This window comes from Neoarthrinium moseri (genome assembly GCF_022829205.1).
Source record: "Neoarthrinium moseri strain CBS 164.80 chromosome Unknown scaffold151_Wmoseri_CBS_16480, whole genome shotgun sequence".
NCBI lineage: Eukaryota > Fungi > Ascomycota > Sordariomycetes > Amphisphaeriales > Apiosporaceae > Neoarthrinium > Neoarthrinium moseri.
The window spans coordinates 1-20623 of record NW_026055265.1 but is presented as its reverse complement, the minus strand read 5'-3'; the positions used below and the strand labels follow the sequence as shown (position 1 = coordinate 20623).

Sequence of the window (20623 nt, the reverse complement as noted above, 5' to 3'; positions counted from 1 at the left end):
TTTGAAATTTTAATACACCATCGCACTTTTGCCTTCATTTTACGATTATTCGGTTTGGCGACCGTCAATTTTTACGGCTATTTTGGCCATACGTATAATGTACATTCATGTCGTCGATACTGACGAGGAGGATTGCGTTGGCTCGGGTTGTATTACTTAGTGAATATGGCCCAGGAGCACCACTCCAGTTCAGTAGTTGGAGGTTCGATGAGTGGTGCTAAGGCTTTCAAGAGGTTAAATCCGCCATTTAGTGGCTTTGCAAGGCACAAATGTTTGCTGGAAAAAGGTGAATACGGCGAGGCTGTCATTGACATGTCGACATAACTTGTAAGCGCGACGTACTGTCAATCTGGCTCCTGGTGCGTACTCCCGGTTAGCAAGTTTGTGGCAGTGTTTACCGAAGCGCCGGGGCGTGGTTGTTGGTGCCAATTCAGCGCCACCTATTAGTAGTGTGACGTGGGGGAAACACCGGACGCGCAAGCTTCATCAAGCTTTCAATTCCTGTGGCACGCCTCTATATACTTGTCGACCTGGGTTAAGAAGTTATTATACAATGACAAGCCATTAACCTCAACTACTCGGCACTTGTTAGGGCACTTGTTAGCTCAAACAGGGACACAGCTCCAAAGCTGGAGTTCATAGCATAGAGTTGTCTCCAAATCCACTCGGGAGAAGTTGGGGACTGATTGGGGGTGGGTAACGGACCGCTCACGTGAGAATTTCCGCTTACCGATCAATGGCTAGTCCGCTATAGGTCCTATAACAACTTATACACATCCAAGGGTGATATCTTGGAGGAAATTCTCTTGTTGCATAGAGTAGCCTACTTACTTGGCTTACATAAAAGTCCGACGGAGGTTGCATTGTCCTGTGCCACCGGGGGGAGCCCCACTTCTGTGACATCGGACGAGCCGGCTGCCCCGCCTGGCTACGTAGGAACCTCGGTCGGCCCTAGCTGTGATTAGCTAAGTCTCCGGAGCTGAATATATAAGAGAAACTGGTTTCGGCCGAACTTTTGTCTCCCTGAGACCATTGATCTTCTAGCAACTGCTGATCTTGATCCCATTGACTCGTTTCGATACCAAGCTGTGTCTTATCGCCTAGAGCACACGCCACCACTCCAGGCCTTCTATCAGCATAGGCCCTAGAGGAGGATATCAGAAAGACATCTCCTTCTACAGAATAACGTTGATACAAGCTTTGCCATAATGGCAGCAGCGTCACAAGCAAAGGCCCTCGTGCCGGATGACCCTAGCGTCCAGCACCTCGACGCCAAGATCGGGCCTTACAACTACCACTACATGCTCTCCTCCCCCCCTTCGCCTGTCGCCACTGTCCTCCTGGTGCACGGCTGGCCAGACCTGGGAATGGCCTGGCGGTACCAGGTCCCATTCCTCACCTCTCTGGGCCTGCGGGTCATTGTGCCGGATATGCTGGGTTATGGACGCACATCGGCGCCCGCCGACTTCGAGGAGTACTCGCTCAAGAAGCTGAGCGGGCACCTCGCGCAATTGGTTGAGCAGGTCGTGGGCAAGGGGGAGAAGGTCATCCTGGGCGGCCACGACTGGGGCGCCGCGCTGGTCTGGCGCCTGGCCATGTGGCACCCGGAGATCACGATGGCCGTCTTCAGCCTCAACGTGCCGTACACGGCGCCGCACAAGCAGTACGCCGACCTGGAGACGGTGGCCAAGCTCGTGCCCAGCTTCCGCTACCAGCTGCAGCTCGCCAGCCCCGAGACGGAGCGCATCGTGGCCGCCAAGCCCGAGCGCCTGCGCCAGTTCATCAACACCCTGTACGGCGGCGCCACGCCCGAGGGCCAGTCCGCGTTCAGCACGGCGGAGGGCCTGCTCGAGGACCGCATCGACCAGGTCGGCCCGGCCAAGCTGATGAGCGCCGAGATGGTCGACTTCTACGTCCGGGAGTACAGCCGCAACGGCCTGCACGGCCCCACCAACTGGTACCGGACACGCAAGCCCAACTTTGAGGAGGAGAAGCCGCTGGCGGACATCGAGGGCGGCTACAAGTTCAAGGTGCCGGCGATGGTGGTCATGGGCGAGAAGGACATTGCGCTGCCGCCGAAGCTGGCCGACGGCATGGAGGTGCACTTTGAGAACGGGCTGCGGAAGGAGGTCGCAAAGGGGGTCGGACACTGGGCCATGTGGCAGGACCCCGAGGCCATCAACAAGTACATTGGGGAGTTTCTTGGGAGCGTCCTTGGTGACAAGATCAAGGGCAAATTGTAAAGTTGGGGGGTTTGCGGTCACGAGTCACGAAATCTTAAGCGCTGGTGGTGAACGGCCAGGGTGCGAATGAAAAGACAGCGTACGATGCATGTAACTCACTTACACCACTCATTAAATGAGAGCCATCGTCGGGGTTTCCACTTCGATTGGTGTCTGCCCCCTGTGACTTTTGCGCTTAACAAACAAACTTGGCTTGGGCTTGGTGAAACGGCTGTAATGGCATGACTTGTCTTCTCTCAGCCTCGAACTCCATTGAGTCTTGCCACTGTTTGAGCTCGCCAATCTCAAAAAAAGCGCTGCCACGCCGTCGAACAGAATACCCGGGCCCAGCGACCAACACACGAGGCAAGCTCGTATCGTAGTGGAGGGCCATTGGAGGGTCATGTTGCTGAGCCCAAAGGCAGTCGTCAGCGCAAGTGGCTGGTGGCACAGCGGGAAAAAAAAAGTTATGGCAAAGAGCTAGGCTTGGACAGGCAAAGGCGACTGCCGGGCCCAGCAGTGGCAGAGTGGGTGCTGTGGCTGGGGTCCATAGTGGAGGAGCCGTCATTTCCGGCTCGGCTGCTAGCGCACACTTGGACACGGGGTTCAAAATAGTATCAAGAAAACGGAACACGCAACTTACCTTAGTCAAGGCTACATTGCGGCGCGCGCGCGCAGAGAAACAGTCCGCGATGCTGCCGTGATTGATCCGCTGGCGAGGAAATGGTGTCTGCGCATTGGGCAAACGGCGCGCTCGATGCATTGGACTTACCTTGTGTTGCTGGTGCTTGGCTCGGACGAAGGAATCTTGAAACGTATTGGCATCCATTCCGACTCATCTGAACTAAGAGGCGGCCGGGCAAATCAGGAGTTGAGCCTCAATCAGGGGTCGATTTCAGGGGGGAAGCTTGGAGGAGCAGTGCGTTGTACGTTGTCCTCCTGTCGGGGCCCAGTGGGTGTGAAAGGCTCAAGGGAGCTGACGGGTCGTGGCCAGCCCCAGCCTAAAGCCTTTCAGTACGGGTGGTACCTAGGGGGAAGCTTTAGCGACCCACTCACAGCACCGTGTGCCACCCGTGTCCAACCCACCCGTCCGCTATTTTTACTGGCTGCCGATGCCTGCAGAGGAGGCTGTGCACTCCAGTGTTTCTTGACGTGGATACGTAACGCAAGTCAACGGCCCCGACGAGCGACCCAAGAGCAAGACCCAAGCCAGCAAGCAGCCGACGTGCGTACCAGGTTGCCAGGCACGCCGATTTGCTGCAAGTTGCAGTGCAGTTCAGTTGCTGCGGCCAGGATTTCGACCTCGATCCATCATCCATCAACCAGCCCTCGCCGCCCTCGCCGAGCGCCGACAACGACGACGACGACGCAGACGCAGACGCAGACGACTTTCGACGCTGCAATAGGAGAAGCAGCCGGCGTCTATCCATCCATTCGACATCACCCTGTGCGCCCTTGTCCACTTGCCTTTGTGTGTGTGGTTGCGCCCATTGCCGTAAACCGCATCGCTCGTCCGCTGTAGTAATCCCAGCAGTCCCGGACGACCTGACCCCGACCGCCAGAGCTCCCTGCGCTCGCGAACAAAGACCCAAATACCAGCAAGCCAACTGTGGCTGATGTCCCGCCTGTCTCTTCTTCCCACATCGTAATTACATCCTAATCACATCCTCCTGCACCTTGCCTTCGCAGCGTAAGAGTGTCCTGTCGCCATGTCAGGACGAGCGCCTCCTGGAGGCAGCTCTCGCCAGAATGACGATCTCCTGCTCGACTTGGATGACCAGCCGGGCCACGGCTACAGCGGCGGCCACGGCGGTGGCTACTCGGGCGACGCACCTTCCCGGCCCTCCGTGTCCTACGATGACTTCATCGGCGCAGGCGCTGCCAGCGAGACGACTCACCCCTCCGTCAAGAACCCGCCCACCGGCGCAACAGCCTCGACGCCGCGCCCGCCGTACCTAGGCCAGGCCGACCGCCAGTACAGCCAGACATCAGATCTGAACAACTACCAGCGCTATGCCGACGACTTCGACGACTATCCCGACGACAATCATTCGTACTATCAGAACGGCGGCGACACTTCGGGCCGTGACAACGCGAGGAATCGAAACAGCGTGCTGAGCATGGGCGGCGGCTTCCTGGGACGGGCCAAGAAGGCGATGGGCCTGGGCGAAGGCTACTCAGAGATGGACCTCCCGCTCACCGAGCCCGGCGGCCGGCCGCGCGCCGAATCCAGCGTCGACACCCAGCCGCGCCCGAACAAAAAGTTCGACATAAAGAATTTCAAGTTCGGCTTCGGCCGCGGCAAGCCAGATCCTTCGACACTGGGCCCACGGATAATCCACCTGAACAACCCACCAGCCAACGCGACGGTCAAGTACGCCAGCAATCACGTCTCGACCGCCAAGTACAATGTCGCTACATTCCTACCCAAGTTCCTGCTGGAGCAGTTCTCCAAGTTCGCCAACATTTTCTTCTTGTTCACTGCAGCACTACAGCAGATCCCAAATCTGTCGCCGACCAACAAGTACACTACCATCGGACCCTTGATTGTTGTGTTGATGGTATCGGCTGGCAAGGAGTTGGTGGAGGACTATAGGCGGAAGCAGGCGGACAGCGCATTGAACAACTCCAAGGCCAGAGTCCTCCGCGGATCCAACTTTGACGAGATGAAGTGGGTTGATGTTACCGTGGGAGATATCGTCCGTGTCGAATCCGAGGAGCCCTTTCCAGCCGATCTGGTTCTCCTGGCGAGTTCCGAGCCCGAGGGTCTGTGTTACATCGAAACCGCGAACCTGGATGGAGAGACCAACCTCAAGATCAAACAGGCTATCCCCGAGACAGCTAATATGGTTAGCACCTCAGAGCTTAGCCGACTAGGGGGTAGGGTGCGGTCCGAGCAACCGAACAACAGCTTGTACACGTACGAGGCGACGATGACGATGCAGGCTGGCGGCGGCGAGAAAGAACTACCCTTGAACCCCGAGCAGCTGTTGCTTCGTGGTGCCACTTTGCGGAACACGCCCTGGATCCATGGTATAGTTGTCTTCACTGGCCACGAAACCAAGCTTATGCGGAATGCCACGGCGGCCCCTATCAAACGAACCAGAGTCGAACGTCAGCTCAACATTCTGGTTCTGGCCCTCATTGGCCTTCTCCTCGTTCTCAGCGCCATTTGCACCGTCGGTGATCTCGTTTTCCGGTCATCTCGGGGAGGTTCGGTTCCCTACCTTGAATTGGATTCTCTCAGTGGAGTAGGTGTCGTGGTTCAGACCATTTTCAAGGATCTAGTGACGTATTGGGTCCTGTTCTCAGCTTTGGTGCCAATCTCCCTTTTTGTCACGATTGAAATGGTCAAGTATTGGCATGGCATCCTCATTAATGACGATCTGGACATTTATCACGATAAGACAGACACGCCAGCAAATTGCAGGACGTCAAGTTTGGTCGAAGAATTGGGCATGGTTGGTTATGTCTTCTCGGATAAGACAGGAACCCTCACATGCAACGTCATGGAGTTTAAGCAGTGCACTATATCCGGCATTCAGTACGCGGAAGAAGTTCCCGAAGACCGCCGCGCAACTGTGCAAGATGGTGTGGAGGTTGGCATACACGATTTCAAGCGGGTTGCACAGAATCTCCAATCCCACGAAAGCGCCCCGGCTATCCAGCATTTTCTCGCTCTTCTTTCGACATGCCACACTGTGATTCCAGAGCGGGACGAGAAGACTGGCAAAATCAAGTACCAGGCTGCTTCGCCCGACGAAGGCGCTTTGGTTCAGGGAGCTGCGGATCTGGGCTACAAATTTGTCGCCCGTAAGCCGCGTGCCGTTATAATCGAAGTTGACGGCAAACAGTACGAATACGAGCTGTTGGCTGTATGCGAGTTCAACTCGACAAGAAAACGAATGTCCACAATCTATCGATGCCCTGATGGGAAGATCAGATGCTACACCAAAGGAGCTGATACCGTGATTCTCGAGCGCCTCAACGAGAGCAACCCCCATGTCGATGCGACTCTTATCCATCTAGAAGAGTATGCATCGGAAGGTCTGCGAACGCTATGTTTGGCAATGCGAGAGATCCCCGAGAACGAGTTTCAGGAGTGGTATTCTGTTTTCGACAAGGCACAGACGACCGTTAGCGGCAATCGAGCTGAAGAATTGGACAAGGCTGCCGAGTTGATTGAGCATGACTTCTTCCTCTTGGGAGCCACTGCTATCGAGGATAAACTCCAGGACGGCGTGCCTGAGACCATCCACACTCTCCAACAGGCCAACATCAAAGTTTGGGTCCTCACTGGCGATCGACAAGAGACGGCTATCAACATTGGCATGAGTTCCAAGCTCCTTAGCGAGGATATGACCTTGCTTATTGTTAACGAAGAAACGCCCGCCGCCACGCGCGATAACATTCTGAAGAAACTTGAGGCCATCCACAACAATGCTGAGGGTTCCATCGAGCTGGATACCCTGGCTCTGGTAATCGATGGCAAGTCTCTAGGGTACGCGCTTGAGAAGGACTTGGAGAAGCACTTCTACGATCTTGCAGTCATGTGCAAAGCTGTCATCTGCTGTCGTGTCTCGCCCCTGCAGAAGTCCCTGGTCGTCAAGTTGGTGAAGAAATACACGAGCGAGGTAACGCTCGCCATCGGTGATGGAGCGAACGATGTCTCCATGATTCAGGCGGCCCACATTGGTGTCGGTATCAGTGGTATGGAGGGTCTGCAGGCTGCACGAAGCGCCGATGTGTCGATCGCCCAGTTCAGATTCCTTCGAAAACTTACACTTGTTCACGGCGCCTGGAGTTATCAGCGCATTAGCAGAGCAATTCTGTTCTCATTCTACAAAAACATTACGCTGTACATGACGCAGTTCTGGGTAAGTCATCATCTCTATCTGCCGAGATGTGTACTGGTATGCTGACATTTCCCGTAGTACACTTTCCAGAACGTCTTTTCTGGTGAGGTCATCTACGAATCGTGGACCTTGTCCTTTTACAACGTCTTCTACACGGTCCTGCCTCCGTTGGCTATTGGTATCCTGGACCAATTCATCTCGGCACGTCTACTCGATCGGTACCCTCAGCTTTATGCCATCGGACAGGAGAACCAATTTTTCAAGGTTCGGGTCTTCGCCAACTGGATCATCAACGCCTTCTACCACTCCCTGGTCCTGTACATTGGCAGCGAGCTGATCTGGTATGGCGATATCATCCTGAATGATGGTACAACTGCAGGTCATTGGGTCTGGGGCACTGCCTTGTACGGTGCTGTCCTTGCCACAGTGCTCGGAAAAGCCAGTCTGATTACGAACAACTGGACCAAGTACCACGTCATCTCCATTCCTGGCAGCATGGCCATCTGGATCGTCTTCGTGGCCATTTACGCTTATGTCGCCCCCAAGCTGGGTTTCTCGACCGAATATGATGGCCTCGTTCCCAAGCTGTTCTCATCACCAATATTCTATCTACAAATGATTGTTCTGCCGTGCTTATGTCTGCTGCGAGACTTCTCGTGGAAGTACGCAAAGCGCATGTACAGGCCGCAGACGTACCACCACATCCAAGAAATCCAAAAGTACAACATTCAAGATTACAGACCGAGGTATGTTCTGGCTCGCAAAGCTATTCGTCTCCTCCCTCATTGTAGGCATCTTGCTAATCTCTCCTCGCAGAATGGAACAATTCCAAAAAGCCATTCGCAAAGTCCGACAAGTGCAGCGCATGCGCAAACAGCGCGGGTACGCCTTTTCCCAGGCAGACGAGAGTCAAACACGCGTTATCAATGCGTACGATACCACGAGACATCGTGGCAGGTATGGAGAGATGCCCATGGCGTCAGAGGGGTCATGATCTTGTGTCTCATGTACGGAGTATGAGAGCCCTTTGTATGAGTTATACCGGTCCCTTTGGGCCGTGTTTTATAGTTTTACGATTAGATGAGCCTGCCATTGCGGCATGGGGATAGGTGAATTGATATTTTGCCCTCGGGGCCAGTTTCAAAGACCATTTGGCGGCCGGCCGATGTCTACAGAATGAGTGTATTTGTCCTTGTTGTAAGCCTCAATTTTGAGTTAGTCTACGTTCCAACTGCCGTCGGCCAACGTTGAGGCTCCACAGGCGGCGCCAAGACCCGATTCCTTACATAGATCCATCGCGGCCGCTCGTCATTTGAACGGACGGTGCATAGTCCCGTTGGCTGGCCGTACGAACGGTGCCTTATCTTCCAGGTAGGCCGCCACGCAGCCTGTGGAACTTAGGCTGAAGCGGCGGCATCCGCTCTCGCCTGACAATTAAGTCAAGCTACCGCATTGGGATGTTTTCGTGCTTACGGTACTGGGGACCCGGCGGGTGTCACATCAGATCTACCTCTACCCAGCTAGTGGGTGGGTTGCGTTAGCAGCGGCCGGTATCCCGCATCCCAACTTCCTCCGAGACCCCGAAGGTCCCCTATTTTACCGGGTCCGTTGCATTTAATTGCCAAGGAACATACGACGAGGCAGAAAACAACGGGGACCAAGGCGGACGCGGCTCTGTGTACATTTCAACTGTACCGTTACCATCGCCTGTGTTTACTCGTTGCTTATTTGTGGTATCGCGCGTGATTTCGTCGAAAAGGATTTGACTTGTCGCTTTGTTGTTTTCGCCCATACTGCATCCCGCCACGGAAACCCCCGGCCTACAAAGAGCAAGCATGGCGCAGGACCAGGAGCCCTTCCACATCATCATCGCCGGCGGCGGCCTGGTCGGCCTCTCGGCGGCGCACATCTTCGACTCGCTCGCGGCAGAGCTGGCGGCGGTGCCCGGCGCGCGCAAGGTCAAATTCACCGTGCTCGAGGCCCACGATACGGTGACACCGTTCATCGGCTCGCTGCTGCTGCTGTACCCGCCCTCCTTCCGCATCTACGACCAGCTGGGCCTGCTGTCGGCCATTAATGGCGTCGTGGATGACATTGACAAGACCGTCACGTTCACCGCCGAGACTGGCGCGGTGCGGTACGTCGATGAAAGCCTGGCCGAGCTCGTGCAGCGCCGCCACGGCCATCAATTCAAGGTTTTGCACCGGCCGCGGCTTGCCGAATGCCTCTATCACGGCTTGAGCGACGAGGCTAGGGCCAACGTGCTGCTAGGAAAGCGCGTTATGAACGTCAAGACCGACGGTGGTGCTGGTGTTGAGGTTATTTGCCAGGACGGGACAGTAATCAAAGGCGACATTCTGATTGGCGCTGACGGCGTGCGAAGTCGGGTACGGTCCAACATGCAGCGTCTCAAGGCCGCATCAGACGGCAGAGAAGCAAAGGACCAAAAGCCTAGCACAAACGAGAGCCCCTACATCGCCTCGTACCGCCTCCTATTTGGCAACGTCCCCGTGCTGGAGGGCCTGCCGATTGGTGTAAATTGGGAGGGCGCCGGGGACGGCATCTCGACGCAGATCCTGACCGGCAGCAAGCAGGCCTGGTGGGCCCTCTACGAGCAGCTGCCCGAGCCGACCTCCAAGCACTCCAAGTACGACGAGGAGGACAAGGCGCGGGTCATCGCGCGCTGGGGCGACGTGTACATGGCGCCCGGCTACAAGCTCCGCGACGTCCTGGAGCACAACTCGGGCGCCATCGGCCTTATCAACCTCGAGGAGGGCATGGTGGAAGAATGGACCTGGGACCGCGTCGTGCTGGTCGGCGACGCCGTGCGCAAGGTCGAGCCCCACGCCGGCCTAGGCTTCAACCAGGGCCTGACGGACATTGTCACGCTCGCCAACAAGCTGCACGGGCTCCTGCTCGAGAAGCCGGACCCCAGAACGGGAGACCTCGCTGCCGTTTTCGGGGAGTACCAGGCCGAGCGTCACGAGACGCTGCACACCATCGACCGCATGTCGCGGCGCCGCGCCCGCCAGGTCGGCTGGCCCAACGGCGGGTACCGCTGGTTCGCGACCTGGGTGCTGCCGTACGCGCCGCTGGCGCGCGTCGGCCTCGAGTACGTAATGGGGCCGATCATGGCGCGCGCCCCTGTTGCAGCGTGGCTGCGGGAGACGAGCCTGCCCGCACACGAGGTCGAGTACGAGACGTACGGCGCTGCGGACGACGAGAAGAAGCGGGCCCGGACGCGCAAGGCCGTCGCTGTGCGGGCCCAGGGTTCGGGCTCCTACGGCTTGACGCTCGGCACTGCTACCATTCTCCTGGCGGGCCTGACGGCGGTGGGCTTGCGGTACTACCGCAGGATTTGAGACGTTGGATAGAGATAGAGTGGACTGGACTCGACTTGTCGGTTGTTTTTCGTTGTTTGTTGCAAGCGTATGAGTACCTATAGAGCAGTGGTGTAAGGAGACCCCGTGTTCCAGACATTCACCTAAACGGCGCAGGCGCGTGGATGTATTTTCGTTTTCAGATACCAAGCTAGAATTTAGAGAATGTATTGCCGCGTTGTGACCTGAGCTCTTTTCACACCGTTATCTTTCAATATTGGGTCACCTTGGGCCAGAATGAACTTACGTCCGAAAGCTGAATCTCATATTATATTCATTCTGGCATTATGAAGCGCTATATATCTAACTGTGGCCCCTGCAAAACTAATCTAAGACTGCCTTTGCCACATCAGTCACAAAAATCGGTTCGCGTATGGGCCCTTCCGCAAGTTTTGTTTCATGCACAAAACTCCCAGAATATTTACCAACTGTAAACGACCATGTGCTTCATCAAGCCCTAGGTGCAGTAGTAGAATGAATGTGTGTTAAGGCAAGATATGGACGCAAAACTTGCCCTACTATATACTCCGTAGATTTCAAATTCCGGGGAGACGGTCGTGGAGAATAGACAAGAAGGTCGACTGCAGACAGCCAAAGACCTCAACGTGACGAGACACGAGACAATGAGTGGCACTTATCCATGATACTCAATGAGGATCCTGCAAGGTCGGATATGGGACTCGTCATGAAGAGTCATTTTCTACCGGCGCCATACTCTGCTTTAATTTTTCAATTTGACACTAGTAGTCATACGATACTAATCATCAGTTAACAAACAGTGTTCATTATTTAGAGAGAGTCAACAGTTTTTCAAAATTGAGTGGAGAGATATAACTATAGTTTTCAACGAGCGTGGGTGCTGATGTCCTGCATCAGTGCAAATTCGACGTCTGAGTTCCTGTTAAGACAGTCCCCATAATTCTGCCCTATATCCTGCCGAGAAAACTGCCGTCATGGCCTAAGAATGGTCTTTGACCCTTGACATCCGGTCCTAACAGCCCATGATACCTTGAAGTTGCATGAACCCCCGCTGAAACGGTCCCGGACCAAGATCCCCAGTCTGTATGTCCCATAGCTCATACCTTTCACCTGGTCTTGCGGTATATGGCGTAGACCCCATCGATCAGGTACAACATTTGCACCAGCATCAATGATACGCTCTTCATAGCAGACTAAGAACAGATGGTTGATAGTATCGAGGTCAATATACGTCCTCGCCGATCGAATCAAGGAGTGGATATTTTCCACTGATCCCCCTAGACTGAGTGCAAGATTCGGAATCCGGCAGAGTGTACTAGAGACGTTCGACTCTGGGCATAGAATGGTAGGGTCCAGGTACGGAATTGGCTCATCCATGTACATCAAGTCGCCGCGTATGATGATTCTGGAGATCTCGTGTTGTAGAGGCAGGAGCGGTGCTGGCATATGGGGATGGAATATCCACTGAGATGATGGCACTTGGATGCGGAGATCGGGTTCGATATTTTGCTGATGCGAGACGAGCCAGCTGATTCGTGGCCGCCATTCTAGTGTCTTGGATTCCACAAAACGCGTCTCAAGTCGTGAACCACCAGCCCCAGACTGCCGCCGAATGATGCTGCGGAAAATATTGGACATTCTGCGGTGGGACCTGTGTCTGATCGTACTCGCTTCAATATGATTGCTCTGTGGTCCGGATAACCTAGGCTGTCTTTGAATGAAGAATGATGGTGTGGCACAGCCCTAGGTGTTTACAGATATATTCCACCAGAACGACAATTCAAAGTGGATCCAATAATCTGAGAAACGGCGAGACCAGCTTAGCCTTGAAAGATCGAATTGAAAGCAATAATAAAATAAGTCAGGGTTAAACGAACGTTGAGAAGGGCTGAGGCTGTAAGCAAAATATGAAGACCTTGCTAAGATAGCCTTTTGATTAAATACATATGTCCCAATCGAAGAGCCTATAAGAAATCCGGCAGTATGTGGTGCCTGATCTCCAACATCATTCGTCCAGAGGGATATACTTTCTCCGTTGACATGCATTACAGCCACATCGCCCAGGTGGGGTAGCATTGAGCCGCTTAAGCCGGCCATACCAGCCTTGCAGTACTCAAACAATGTCTGTGCATGAGCCATTCCACACGCATATGCGCAATTGGCCAACGCAAGACATGGTTATTGGCCGAACTCACTATGCTTGTAAGGCCGCTTCGGCGGCCAGCGCAGGCAACAATATCGCCAGAAACAGGCTTGATTGGCCTGGAGTGTATCTTCTGGTGCAGGATAGCATTATCAACAATGGTGGAGGCTGGTCCAGTAGAAGCAACGAGTTTCTCCGTGGCACTGAATTTAGAAACGAGTGTCGTCCTACACATGTTGACATTCACGGTTTCTGGATAACCCAGAACTAATTTTGTGAATCAATACTAATCTATCGAAAACAAAATTGTGGCGGCTCAACTCGGTGTATGAAAACAAAGCCATGTGTGGGAACACTTGCCATTGATACCAATTGTAGTAGTCACGCATCTTGACTCCGTTGTTATTTATCGACCACTAAATCCATTGCAAGTACCACTTGCGGCTGTGGGGGAGAATAAATACACCGGTCGACATGTGCTCCATGCTCTGCCATCAGATAAAGATACGAGGAGTGATCTACTCATGCCTCAAGCCATCCCACCACATGAACTGAGACTAGTCCTACCCCTTAGTCATTAGGCACCGTTGCTTGATGAGCCCAACATGCGGCCCGGTTTGACAGCGTGCCATCACTGGTCGTGAAAGATGTTTGCCTGCGTGGGTACTCGTCAAGAAAGAAGGTCCACACAGCCACGATGAGTATGGGCCGACCATAAATCAAGCATTGAAGCGAAATACTATTTTCGTAGATAAAATGAAACCTCCTCAGGGCGGCGACTGCCTACATGACGGGCGGTGAGATAGAGTGTGTAGACATCTGAGTATCTATGGCGATCATCTAAAGCTGATCATGCACCAGCAGCAGATTTGATAAATGCAGCGGCTTCACTAACATCCGAGCCATATCCCAAGTGACCAGAGGTGCTCTTAGATGTACAACCCCCTGTTCCGGCGCAGCTGCCCACTGAACCACACACGGCGTCACCCTGGAACATATTAGCAGTTATAGTTGGGACATTTTTTCAGATACGTACAGGTGCGCAGAAAGTGTGGAACTTCGCAGTATCAATGCCGCTGGGCAGCTGGGTCTTGAACGGGTCGCCAAAGGTGACTGCTGCGCCGACGGTCGAGACCTGACTTCCCAGCAGCTTGGCACTGTTGTGTACAACCATAGCGCCTTGGCTGTAGCCAGTTAGGATCAGCTTGGTCTCCGGGCAACTGCTGAGAGCCTGCTGAGCCTGCTTGGTCATCGCCTGGGAGCCAGGACCGGAGCCGGTCGACTCAGCCCAGATACCGGCTGCGTCAGCGGCATACGAGACACCCTGTTGATAGGTAAGTAAGTCTAATGTTAGGGCCTGTCTGGACTCCACGTACGACTGTGGTCACCTGGTCAGCGCCCAGCGCCGATTCGACAGACTTCTGCAGCCCGGGTCCAACAACGTAGCCAAGAGTTCCAGTCTCGGTAGTGCCACGAGCGAACAATACGGTGTACGCCCTGCAAGAAGTGGAGCCGGTCTGCGGCATGGGTGTTGCGGCTGCAAGAGCAGCCAAAAGAGCGGAGGATAGAATGGTGGACTTCATCTTGTCGTGTTTAAGAGTGATGGAAGAAGCTTGGTAAGAAGAAAACGAACGACCGGAGTTGGTTTGATTGGAATGAAGGAATGGATAGAAGCTGGCTTGTCAACAACGCAGAAGTCTTAACTTGAAGAGATGCTGGTGTCTTATACTACGCCGTGGGCCATGGTCTTATGGTGACGAACTTGCTTTCCTCGACTGTTCTACCGAGGAGCAGCCCAAGTTGCGAGGATTAAGTGCTTTTGGGAGGGAGCTAGTTCGGGGGTTTGGCTAGTCTTGACAATCCAGGGTGTTCAGTGGAGAAATCCGGTGGCCCGTACTCAGTCTAGTGTCACAGCCTACGAGGCACCCGTTGTTGATCTCCCTACGTCTGCCGACTCCTAGCGGAGGCATTGAGGCCTGTTCATCCGATTATGTCGTTCGTTGCGAAACTTATTTCAAGCTAAGACACCCACCCGTCGACGGTCGTCCGACTAAGTCGTGAGCTTTGTTTGAGCGTTTTAGTAGGCTCTTTGTTGGCCATAAGGCGCCCCAAGCTTCTCCACATAGCTTAATTATAGTACCGACTAGCGGCAAGAGTTAAAGTGTTCGCTCCTTGTCAAGTTCGTCCAATCGCATCGTACTCTGGGCTTCCAAGCCCACCAGCTTTCAACTTAGTTCAACTTAGCATCCTAGTAAGAACCACCTATACACGCGATGTCACAGAGCATTCGGTTCCCGGAATCATGTTCGAGGTGTATTGCGGGGTGTTGAGGATCGACACTTGGATCTGTCCCGAAAAGATGGCATCGTGATTACATCTTTTCGGCTAATGGCCTACATCGTCAAGAAACGCCGATAGCCTCACATACTTCAGCATCATGTCTCGCCGCTCTAGAATCAATTCACCCCTTGTAAGATGTGCGCTCATACTTGCTTACTCAAAGTCATCATTCGTGTCGTGTCTTCTCGTCAAGACCTCCCTGAACATATTAAATCCAGACAACAAGTCCAGAAGGAGAATGAGGTGTGCTCGATGATTAGCAATATAGAAACAAGTACATAGTAACTTACCATGTAATCTCCCGGTCAACTTTGGAAGCAGTCTTAAGGCCCATCAAAGTACCACCGACAAAATAGGGAGAGTTCGTTCAACCTGCAAAGTATGCCCTGGGTTGTAGGAGATAGGTAAACGAGGTCTTGCGATATTAATTTTGCTAATCAACCCAGTTTACACTCCAGAAGCTGTATATGATAGGTTCGAGACTACGTAGGTATTCTGCCTGACTCGTGCGCACATGTGATGCAACGCATGCAGCACATGGCGCTTTAATATATCCTATCGCATGTGATGCTATGGCGCGGTTGGAGTTTAGTTGGCGAAAGGGTGATGGGATATGCGTCCAGTGGCGCGTTGTTGCATCTAGATTGGTGATTCTCAGGTCATCGTCCTCCTGAGACAAAAAAGGAAGACTGTATGCAGGGCAACTTGTGGGCCCCTGAAAAACTGACGGGTCAACTAAGCCCCTGTCGTGTACTGAGTATGAGACTCTACGCCAGCGAGAGCACCTGGCAATCAGGCCCCACATATCATGGACAAAAACTGGTAACTTGTCGGATCCTGCAAACTGTTGCCCCGTATGGAAGTTGTAAAAACGTTTCGCTGCTTAGTACAAGCTCCATCCACTTTCGGTACATCTGGCGGTCTTCTTCCTCTGTTGGTTGCTGTTGCTATCACCTCACGCCGCGGGTCAATTAGCTGACTAGCCGTGGGGATTGCCAACTCTAGATACCGGGCCCAAGACACACTGCTGATCCCCGACACATCCGCCGCCAAGATCTCCACTGCCGAGCCGCGATGCCTGGGTACACCGGGCCGGGTGCGAGCGCCATTAGTGTACTTCGCTCAACTTGGCTAGGGCATGCGAGCTGCTTTACTGAGTTCCCCTAAGGGTCCCAGGGGTACCATCTGAAATAAAGCCAACAATTCGCCGAGAAATTGAAAATCTAGCCCTTTTTTCACTGCATATGAGTTTTAGCTCCGGTTGTGAACTTTCCTCATCCTGCGAAAACCATTTATTTGGATCAAAGTGGCTCCTATAGTATTCAACTGCTGGTTGACTAAAATCCAAATGGCTGAATTCGACTTTAGTTTGCTTGAAAATCCGGTTTCAAATCCTTCATATGTGCACCTAATAGCTTGTTAAAGACTTCACTAATTCAGAAAGGTCAGCCACAACTTCTAAGAGCTGGAATTTGACTTTTGGGAGCTGTCGTGCTCTGACTTTCAGTAGTCGCACCATCGTCTGGGCTCAAGAGTACGATGGCTGTCTTCTTATTGGGTTTTCTTATTTTCGACGCGACTTTCCCATTCCGAGCTGAGCTGTTTTGTCGATACGGAAACCAATTCGGTGCAGTGTGACTTTTTCCTCTAAGCAGCAAGTTCCCAATGGGGTCAGCCTTTTTAATCCTTCTTCTCCTTGTGTAGTTGAATATCAAGCTAAGATCTGGTTGTTTTACAACGGGTCTAATAACGATGAAATATGGTGGATCACTTATAATGGAATTACAAGCACTTGGTCTTGGCCGGCGTCTTGCCGGAAAAACGGACCAACATCTATGGGAGTTGCCCAAGGAACCAGCCCCTACGCCGCCATCTTCACGGACACGATCTAACTCTTCTATAATGGAGCAGGAAATGATGGCACTTAGTATACAACCTGGAACTTGGGTGGAAACCACTGGAACCCGGTGGTATCTGTCGCACAACAAAGCGGAGGTGTGTTATTCCCTACAGCTTTATAAGGACTATCAGTAAACTGAGCCATTCATATCAATAAGCTTCGCTCCTTCGACTTCCCCAAGTACAGCTATCAATGGAGATAATGAGACTTATCTAGTCATGTTTTGGAACAGCCCTGACAGCGGCGTCTGGTGGGTGGTTACTGATGAATCTCAATGGCACTCACACCATGCAATGAATTCAATGGTACCAAATATGGCTCTCACGGATGGCACTCGCCCCTCTGCAGATGCCGGTGTTGGCTTGACCGTAATTTGCAATGGGCATGGCAACGACATAACCTTCTTCACCTGGCGCAACCCAGTCAACCAAGACTGCAGTTCGATCCGGCCAATTAAATCCGATATCCCTTCTATGGACTTTCACGAGGGTTCGAGTCCTTCGGTGTTTATCTCTGGAGACGGAGTTACACAGTATATCTTCTGGACTGATCCTGGAAGCAACATCCGTTTCGCGACCGACAATACTAGCAGCAGCTTTGAACGACAGCTCATCAGCCTTGAGCTGGAGCAGGTAATGCGCTAGCAAAAAGAAACGCGAGTTTCACTTTCTCTGGGAATAAGTTTTCTTTGTTTGGGCTGATGCTGGTCAAGGCTTTTGGTACTTTTGGTGCAATTCCTCTGACCTAAGGACTGCCGATGGCAAGACACCAGGAGACGTTAGAAAACATAGAATGGTTCTACTAAAGCAGAAGAGCCATAAAAAGACGATGCCGGTCAAGAGTGTGTGAAAGGAGGCAAGGCACAGCACAGTGGCTTTAGGATTCCTTGAGAATGAGCTACACTTCAAAGTCGTTGCAATCCTTCGGGAGGTTCTGGCAACTGTTTGTGTTTTTTCAAATCAAGTTGAAAATACGCGGTTACAAGTGGTGGCAATTTGGTGTGGTTTGTCGGTGATACGGAATGCAGAATGCATGGAGGCATTTGACCAGGTTTCGACGACCTACCGAGCAATTCATAGTTCTCGCAGCTCCGGAACCTGCGAGAATCTGTCGATTTGGGACCGGTTTGGAGTGATCCATACCACCCGCGCTCAGCACGCAAGACCCTATAATTCCGGGGAGAAGACACAGAGTGGAAGGCAACCTTAGGCATCCACTGGACCGTGAACTGCCCGGGCGTTAACCAGCAAACATAGGGGAGCCGCCTACAAAACTGAGAGTGGCACTGAAGTTAAAGGCATTGTTGAAATCAAGCCGTTTGAAAATTGCTAGATTAATAAGAGTCTTGAGGTCTGGGGTTGTATTGATACGTCATTTCACGGGTCATCCTTGATTCTGGTTGAAATAACATTATCCTCGCTCAGTTTCGGCATCTTGCCCCGCAGAGTTTTGTCTGTAGTCCATATTGTTAAGCGGTATGTCCTCGCCATCATCGATCTTTTTATATCCCTCTGTCCTCGACCGATACCGCTTCACGGTGTACCGAATGCCAAGTACACTCGCAATCAAAGCCATGATGAGTATTGTGCCCGATAACCAAGCTCTCCATCCACGGAGGCAGCAGGGATACAGCGACATAAAGATACCGATGCCCCATTGCAGCCACGACTTTTTCTCCCGATGATCAGGAAACAGTCTCGCCCTCACGAGCTTCTTTGTTATTGGTCCTGTTGGGCCTGAGACATAGCGTTTTAGACCAAAATACGGAACGGTCCTTTGGCGAGGATCATCATCCGGGTACTGAAAGTCCCCCCAAAGCCCAGAAAAGTAGAGAAATGAAGTGAGATTAGATCCATCCAATGATTCAGATGGGAACATACGAGTTAACTGAGAAGTAACACGGTCGAACCGGTAAAAGTATGCTGAGGAAAGAGGATCCCATAGTTGGCCTGCGTTGCAGTAGTCCCGCAATACCGCATCGTGAACATGGCCTCTAAAATTACCGATACATCAGCATAGACATAATGGTATATGGGAAGCAAAAAACATACCCGGGAGATACATAGCTCGCATGGGAGCCATAGGCGCTGTATACCAGGGGCTGTATCAACGTCAAATCCTTTATCCACATCGCGACACTCGTTCCCCAAGTCTTACCCGGTCATTATCCTTTGAGATAGCTATATCATTCCAGTCATAAGCAGAGCCGTCAGAATGCTGGCTATAATAGATCCCAGTAGGCTGTCCTTCGTGGAAGCGGACCATATTGTGTTCCCTGACGGAAGTAATCAGCAAAACGCGATGGCTTAGGGATACCATAATAGAATCTTAGTACTTACCAGTCTCCAACATGGTCCCCGAAGTGCATCCCGTCTTCAATATCATCCTCTATCAGAGACTTGATAGGCGGCAACACCTGAGTGATGTTGGCACCTCGATTGTAGGAATAGAAGTAGAAGTAGAATACATCAACATCACTCGAGCCCTCCGCGGATTCAACTAGGATGACAACACATGAAGTCGAATTATGTAGCCTGCCTAACTCGTCCGGCGTCTCTCCAAAAATCCACGCAGGCAGAGCTGTGATATCGTCGTTGGCGGTCAGCGCGACTGTAAGTCCGTCAAACCCCTCATTCAACAAGGCTAGATTGTCTAGGTCGAGCTGGGGCAGTCCCGCTATAGGTTTCGTCTGCGCCATAGGCGTAGTGTGGCCTACGTGTTGGAATATGTCTGCAGGTCGGAACAGGTCTTCTGAGTGGAGTCGTACAAGTGGTGCTGTGTTGTAATAGGTAAGCAATTTCTCGAGCATACATTGGTCGCAGTGTCACCTGGGGCAGTAGTTTCGCACCATAACGAGTCACATAATCCGGTACAATTCGATTGATTTCGTCCAATGTCGACATAACTGCGGCCGTGGTCCTATACGTACGCCGAGAGAACACAAGAGAGGACTGCGCCGTTAGCAGTAAAAACTACAGAACTTGAGGACAATAAGTGAAAAGTCGGGAGTGGACTATGCCTGCGGCCGAAATACAATTTTCGCGACTTTCCCCCCGTTCTATCGGCCGGGCGAGATTCCTAGTCATCAAAGGTTGAGATTGCGGATCACCACTAACTTCCGCCATCTGTGTTGCAGGCCCCGGAATCGGGAAGTGACAGCACGTGTGCCTGCTGCGCCACGCGTCTAGGGAGCCAACACTTCGGTGCATCCCTTACTCTATGCTTGCACTCGATCAGCGGCAGTACTTTGGGACACGAGCCAGTGGAATCAGTGAGCATGAGACGTGGAATGTCAGTTCAAAATGGATGATGTTGCAAAAATTGCACAGATGTGAGATCCTATTGGATGCATGAATGTAACGCAAACCCAGTGACAGAGGGAAAGCAAGATAAACATCGAACAGCCAACGAGTTGATGCAATCCCCTCTGCTGTATGAATCGCCCATTCGTGCCCAGTAATCAAGGTGAATGCTGGTGTTCCTATTCAGGCAAACCCTGGACATTGCTGATGGTGCGTCCAAACTGCCGCAACCCTAAAACTCAATTGACCCTTCCATTCGGATGCCTGTGGAAGTACTGCCCAGTTTTCGTGTCCAATCTCTAATGGTCATTACCCCTACTGTATCTGGATGATTTAAAGAAGACTCTCCATTTCCGGTCACCACAATGGATCACAGAACTTGTAAATGGTGGTGAATTCACCGAAAATAGGGATTTCAACGTATTGCCGTAGTTGGAAATATATGCTAGTATGGAGGAAGGAGGAGGAGCAAGTTCATTTAGTTTCTCGACCATCTTGTAG

General features: G+C 52.5%; 6 protein-coding genes across 6 annotated transcripts; 4 read left to right on the top strand and 2 right to left on the bottom strand.

Annotated features, from left to right (window-relative positions):
• Positions 1–1208: 1208 nt before the first annotated feature.
• On the top strand, positions 1209–2243 carry JN550_013859 (uncharacterized protein; the record flags this gene model as incomplete). Its single annotated transcript, XM_049312493.1, has 1 exon — positions 1209–2243. The coding sequence occupies one exon, from the start codon at positions 1209–1211 to the stop codon at positions 2241–2243; it is 1035 nt and encodes a 344-aa protein (XP_049164177.1).
• Positions 2244–3931: 1688 nt separating this feature from the next.
• JN550_013858 (uncharacterized protein) lies at positions 3932–8072 on the top strand (the record flags this gene model as incomplete). The annotated part of the gene is made up of 3 exons (XM_049312492.1): positions 3932–7099; positions 7157–7824; positions 7895–8072. 3 exons carry the CDS (start codon positions 3932–3934, stop codon positions 8070–8072), a joined length of 4014 nt encoding a protein of 1337 aa, XP_049164176.1.
• Positions 8073–8913: 841 nt separating this feature from the next.
• Positions 8914–10440, top strand: JN550_013857 (uncharacterized protein; the record flags this gene model as incomplete). Its single annotated transcript, XM_049312491.1, has 1 exon — positions 8914–10440. One exon carries the CDS (start codon positions 8914–8916, stop codon positions 10438–10440), a length of 1527 nt encoding a protein of 508 aa, XP_049164175.1.
• Positions 10441–13430: 2990 nt separating this feature from the next.
• JN550_013856 (uncharacterized protein) lies at positions 13431–14163 on the bottom strand (the record flags this gene model as incomplete). Its single annotated transcript, XM_049312490.1, has 3 exons — positions 13431–13568; positions 13617–13904; positions 13957–14163. The coding sequence occupies 3 exons, from the start codon at positions 14161–14163 to the stop codon at positions 13431–13433; spliced, it is 633 nt and encodes a 210-aa protein (XP_049164174.1).
• Positions 14164–17134: 2971 nt separating this feature from the next.
• JN550_013855 (uncharacterized protein) lies at positions 17135–17464 on the top strand (the record flags this gene model as incomplete). Its single annotated transcript, XM_049312489.1, has 1 exon — positions 17135–17464. The coding sequence occupies one exon, from the start codon at positions 17135–17137 to the stop codon at positions 17462–17464; it is 330 nt and encodes a 109-aa protein (XP_049164173.1).
• A 766-nt stretch (positions 17465–18230) lies between these two features.
• On the bottom strand, positions 18231–19723 carry JN550_013854 (uncharacterized protein; the record flags this gene model as incomplete). Its single annotated transcript, XM_049312488.1, has 5 exons — positions 18231–18813; positions 18872–18921; positions 18978–19095; positions 19160–19532; positions 19588–19723. 5 exons carry the CDS (start codon positions 19721–19723, stop codon positions 18231–18233), a joined length of 1260 nt encoding a protein of 419 aa, XP_049164172.1.
• Between the last annotated feature and the right edge of the window lie 900 nt (positions 19724–20623).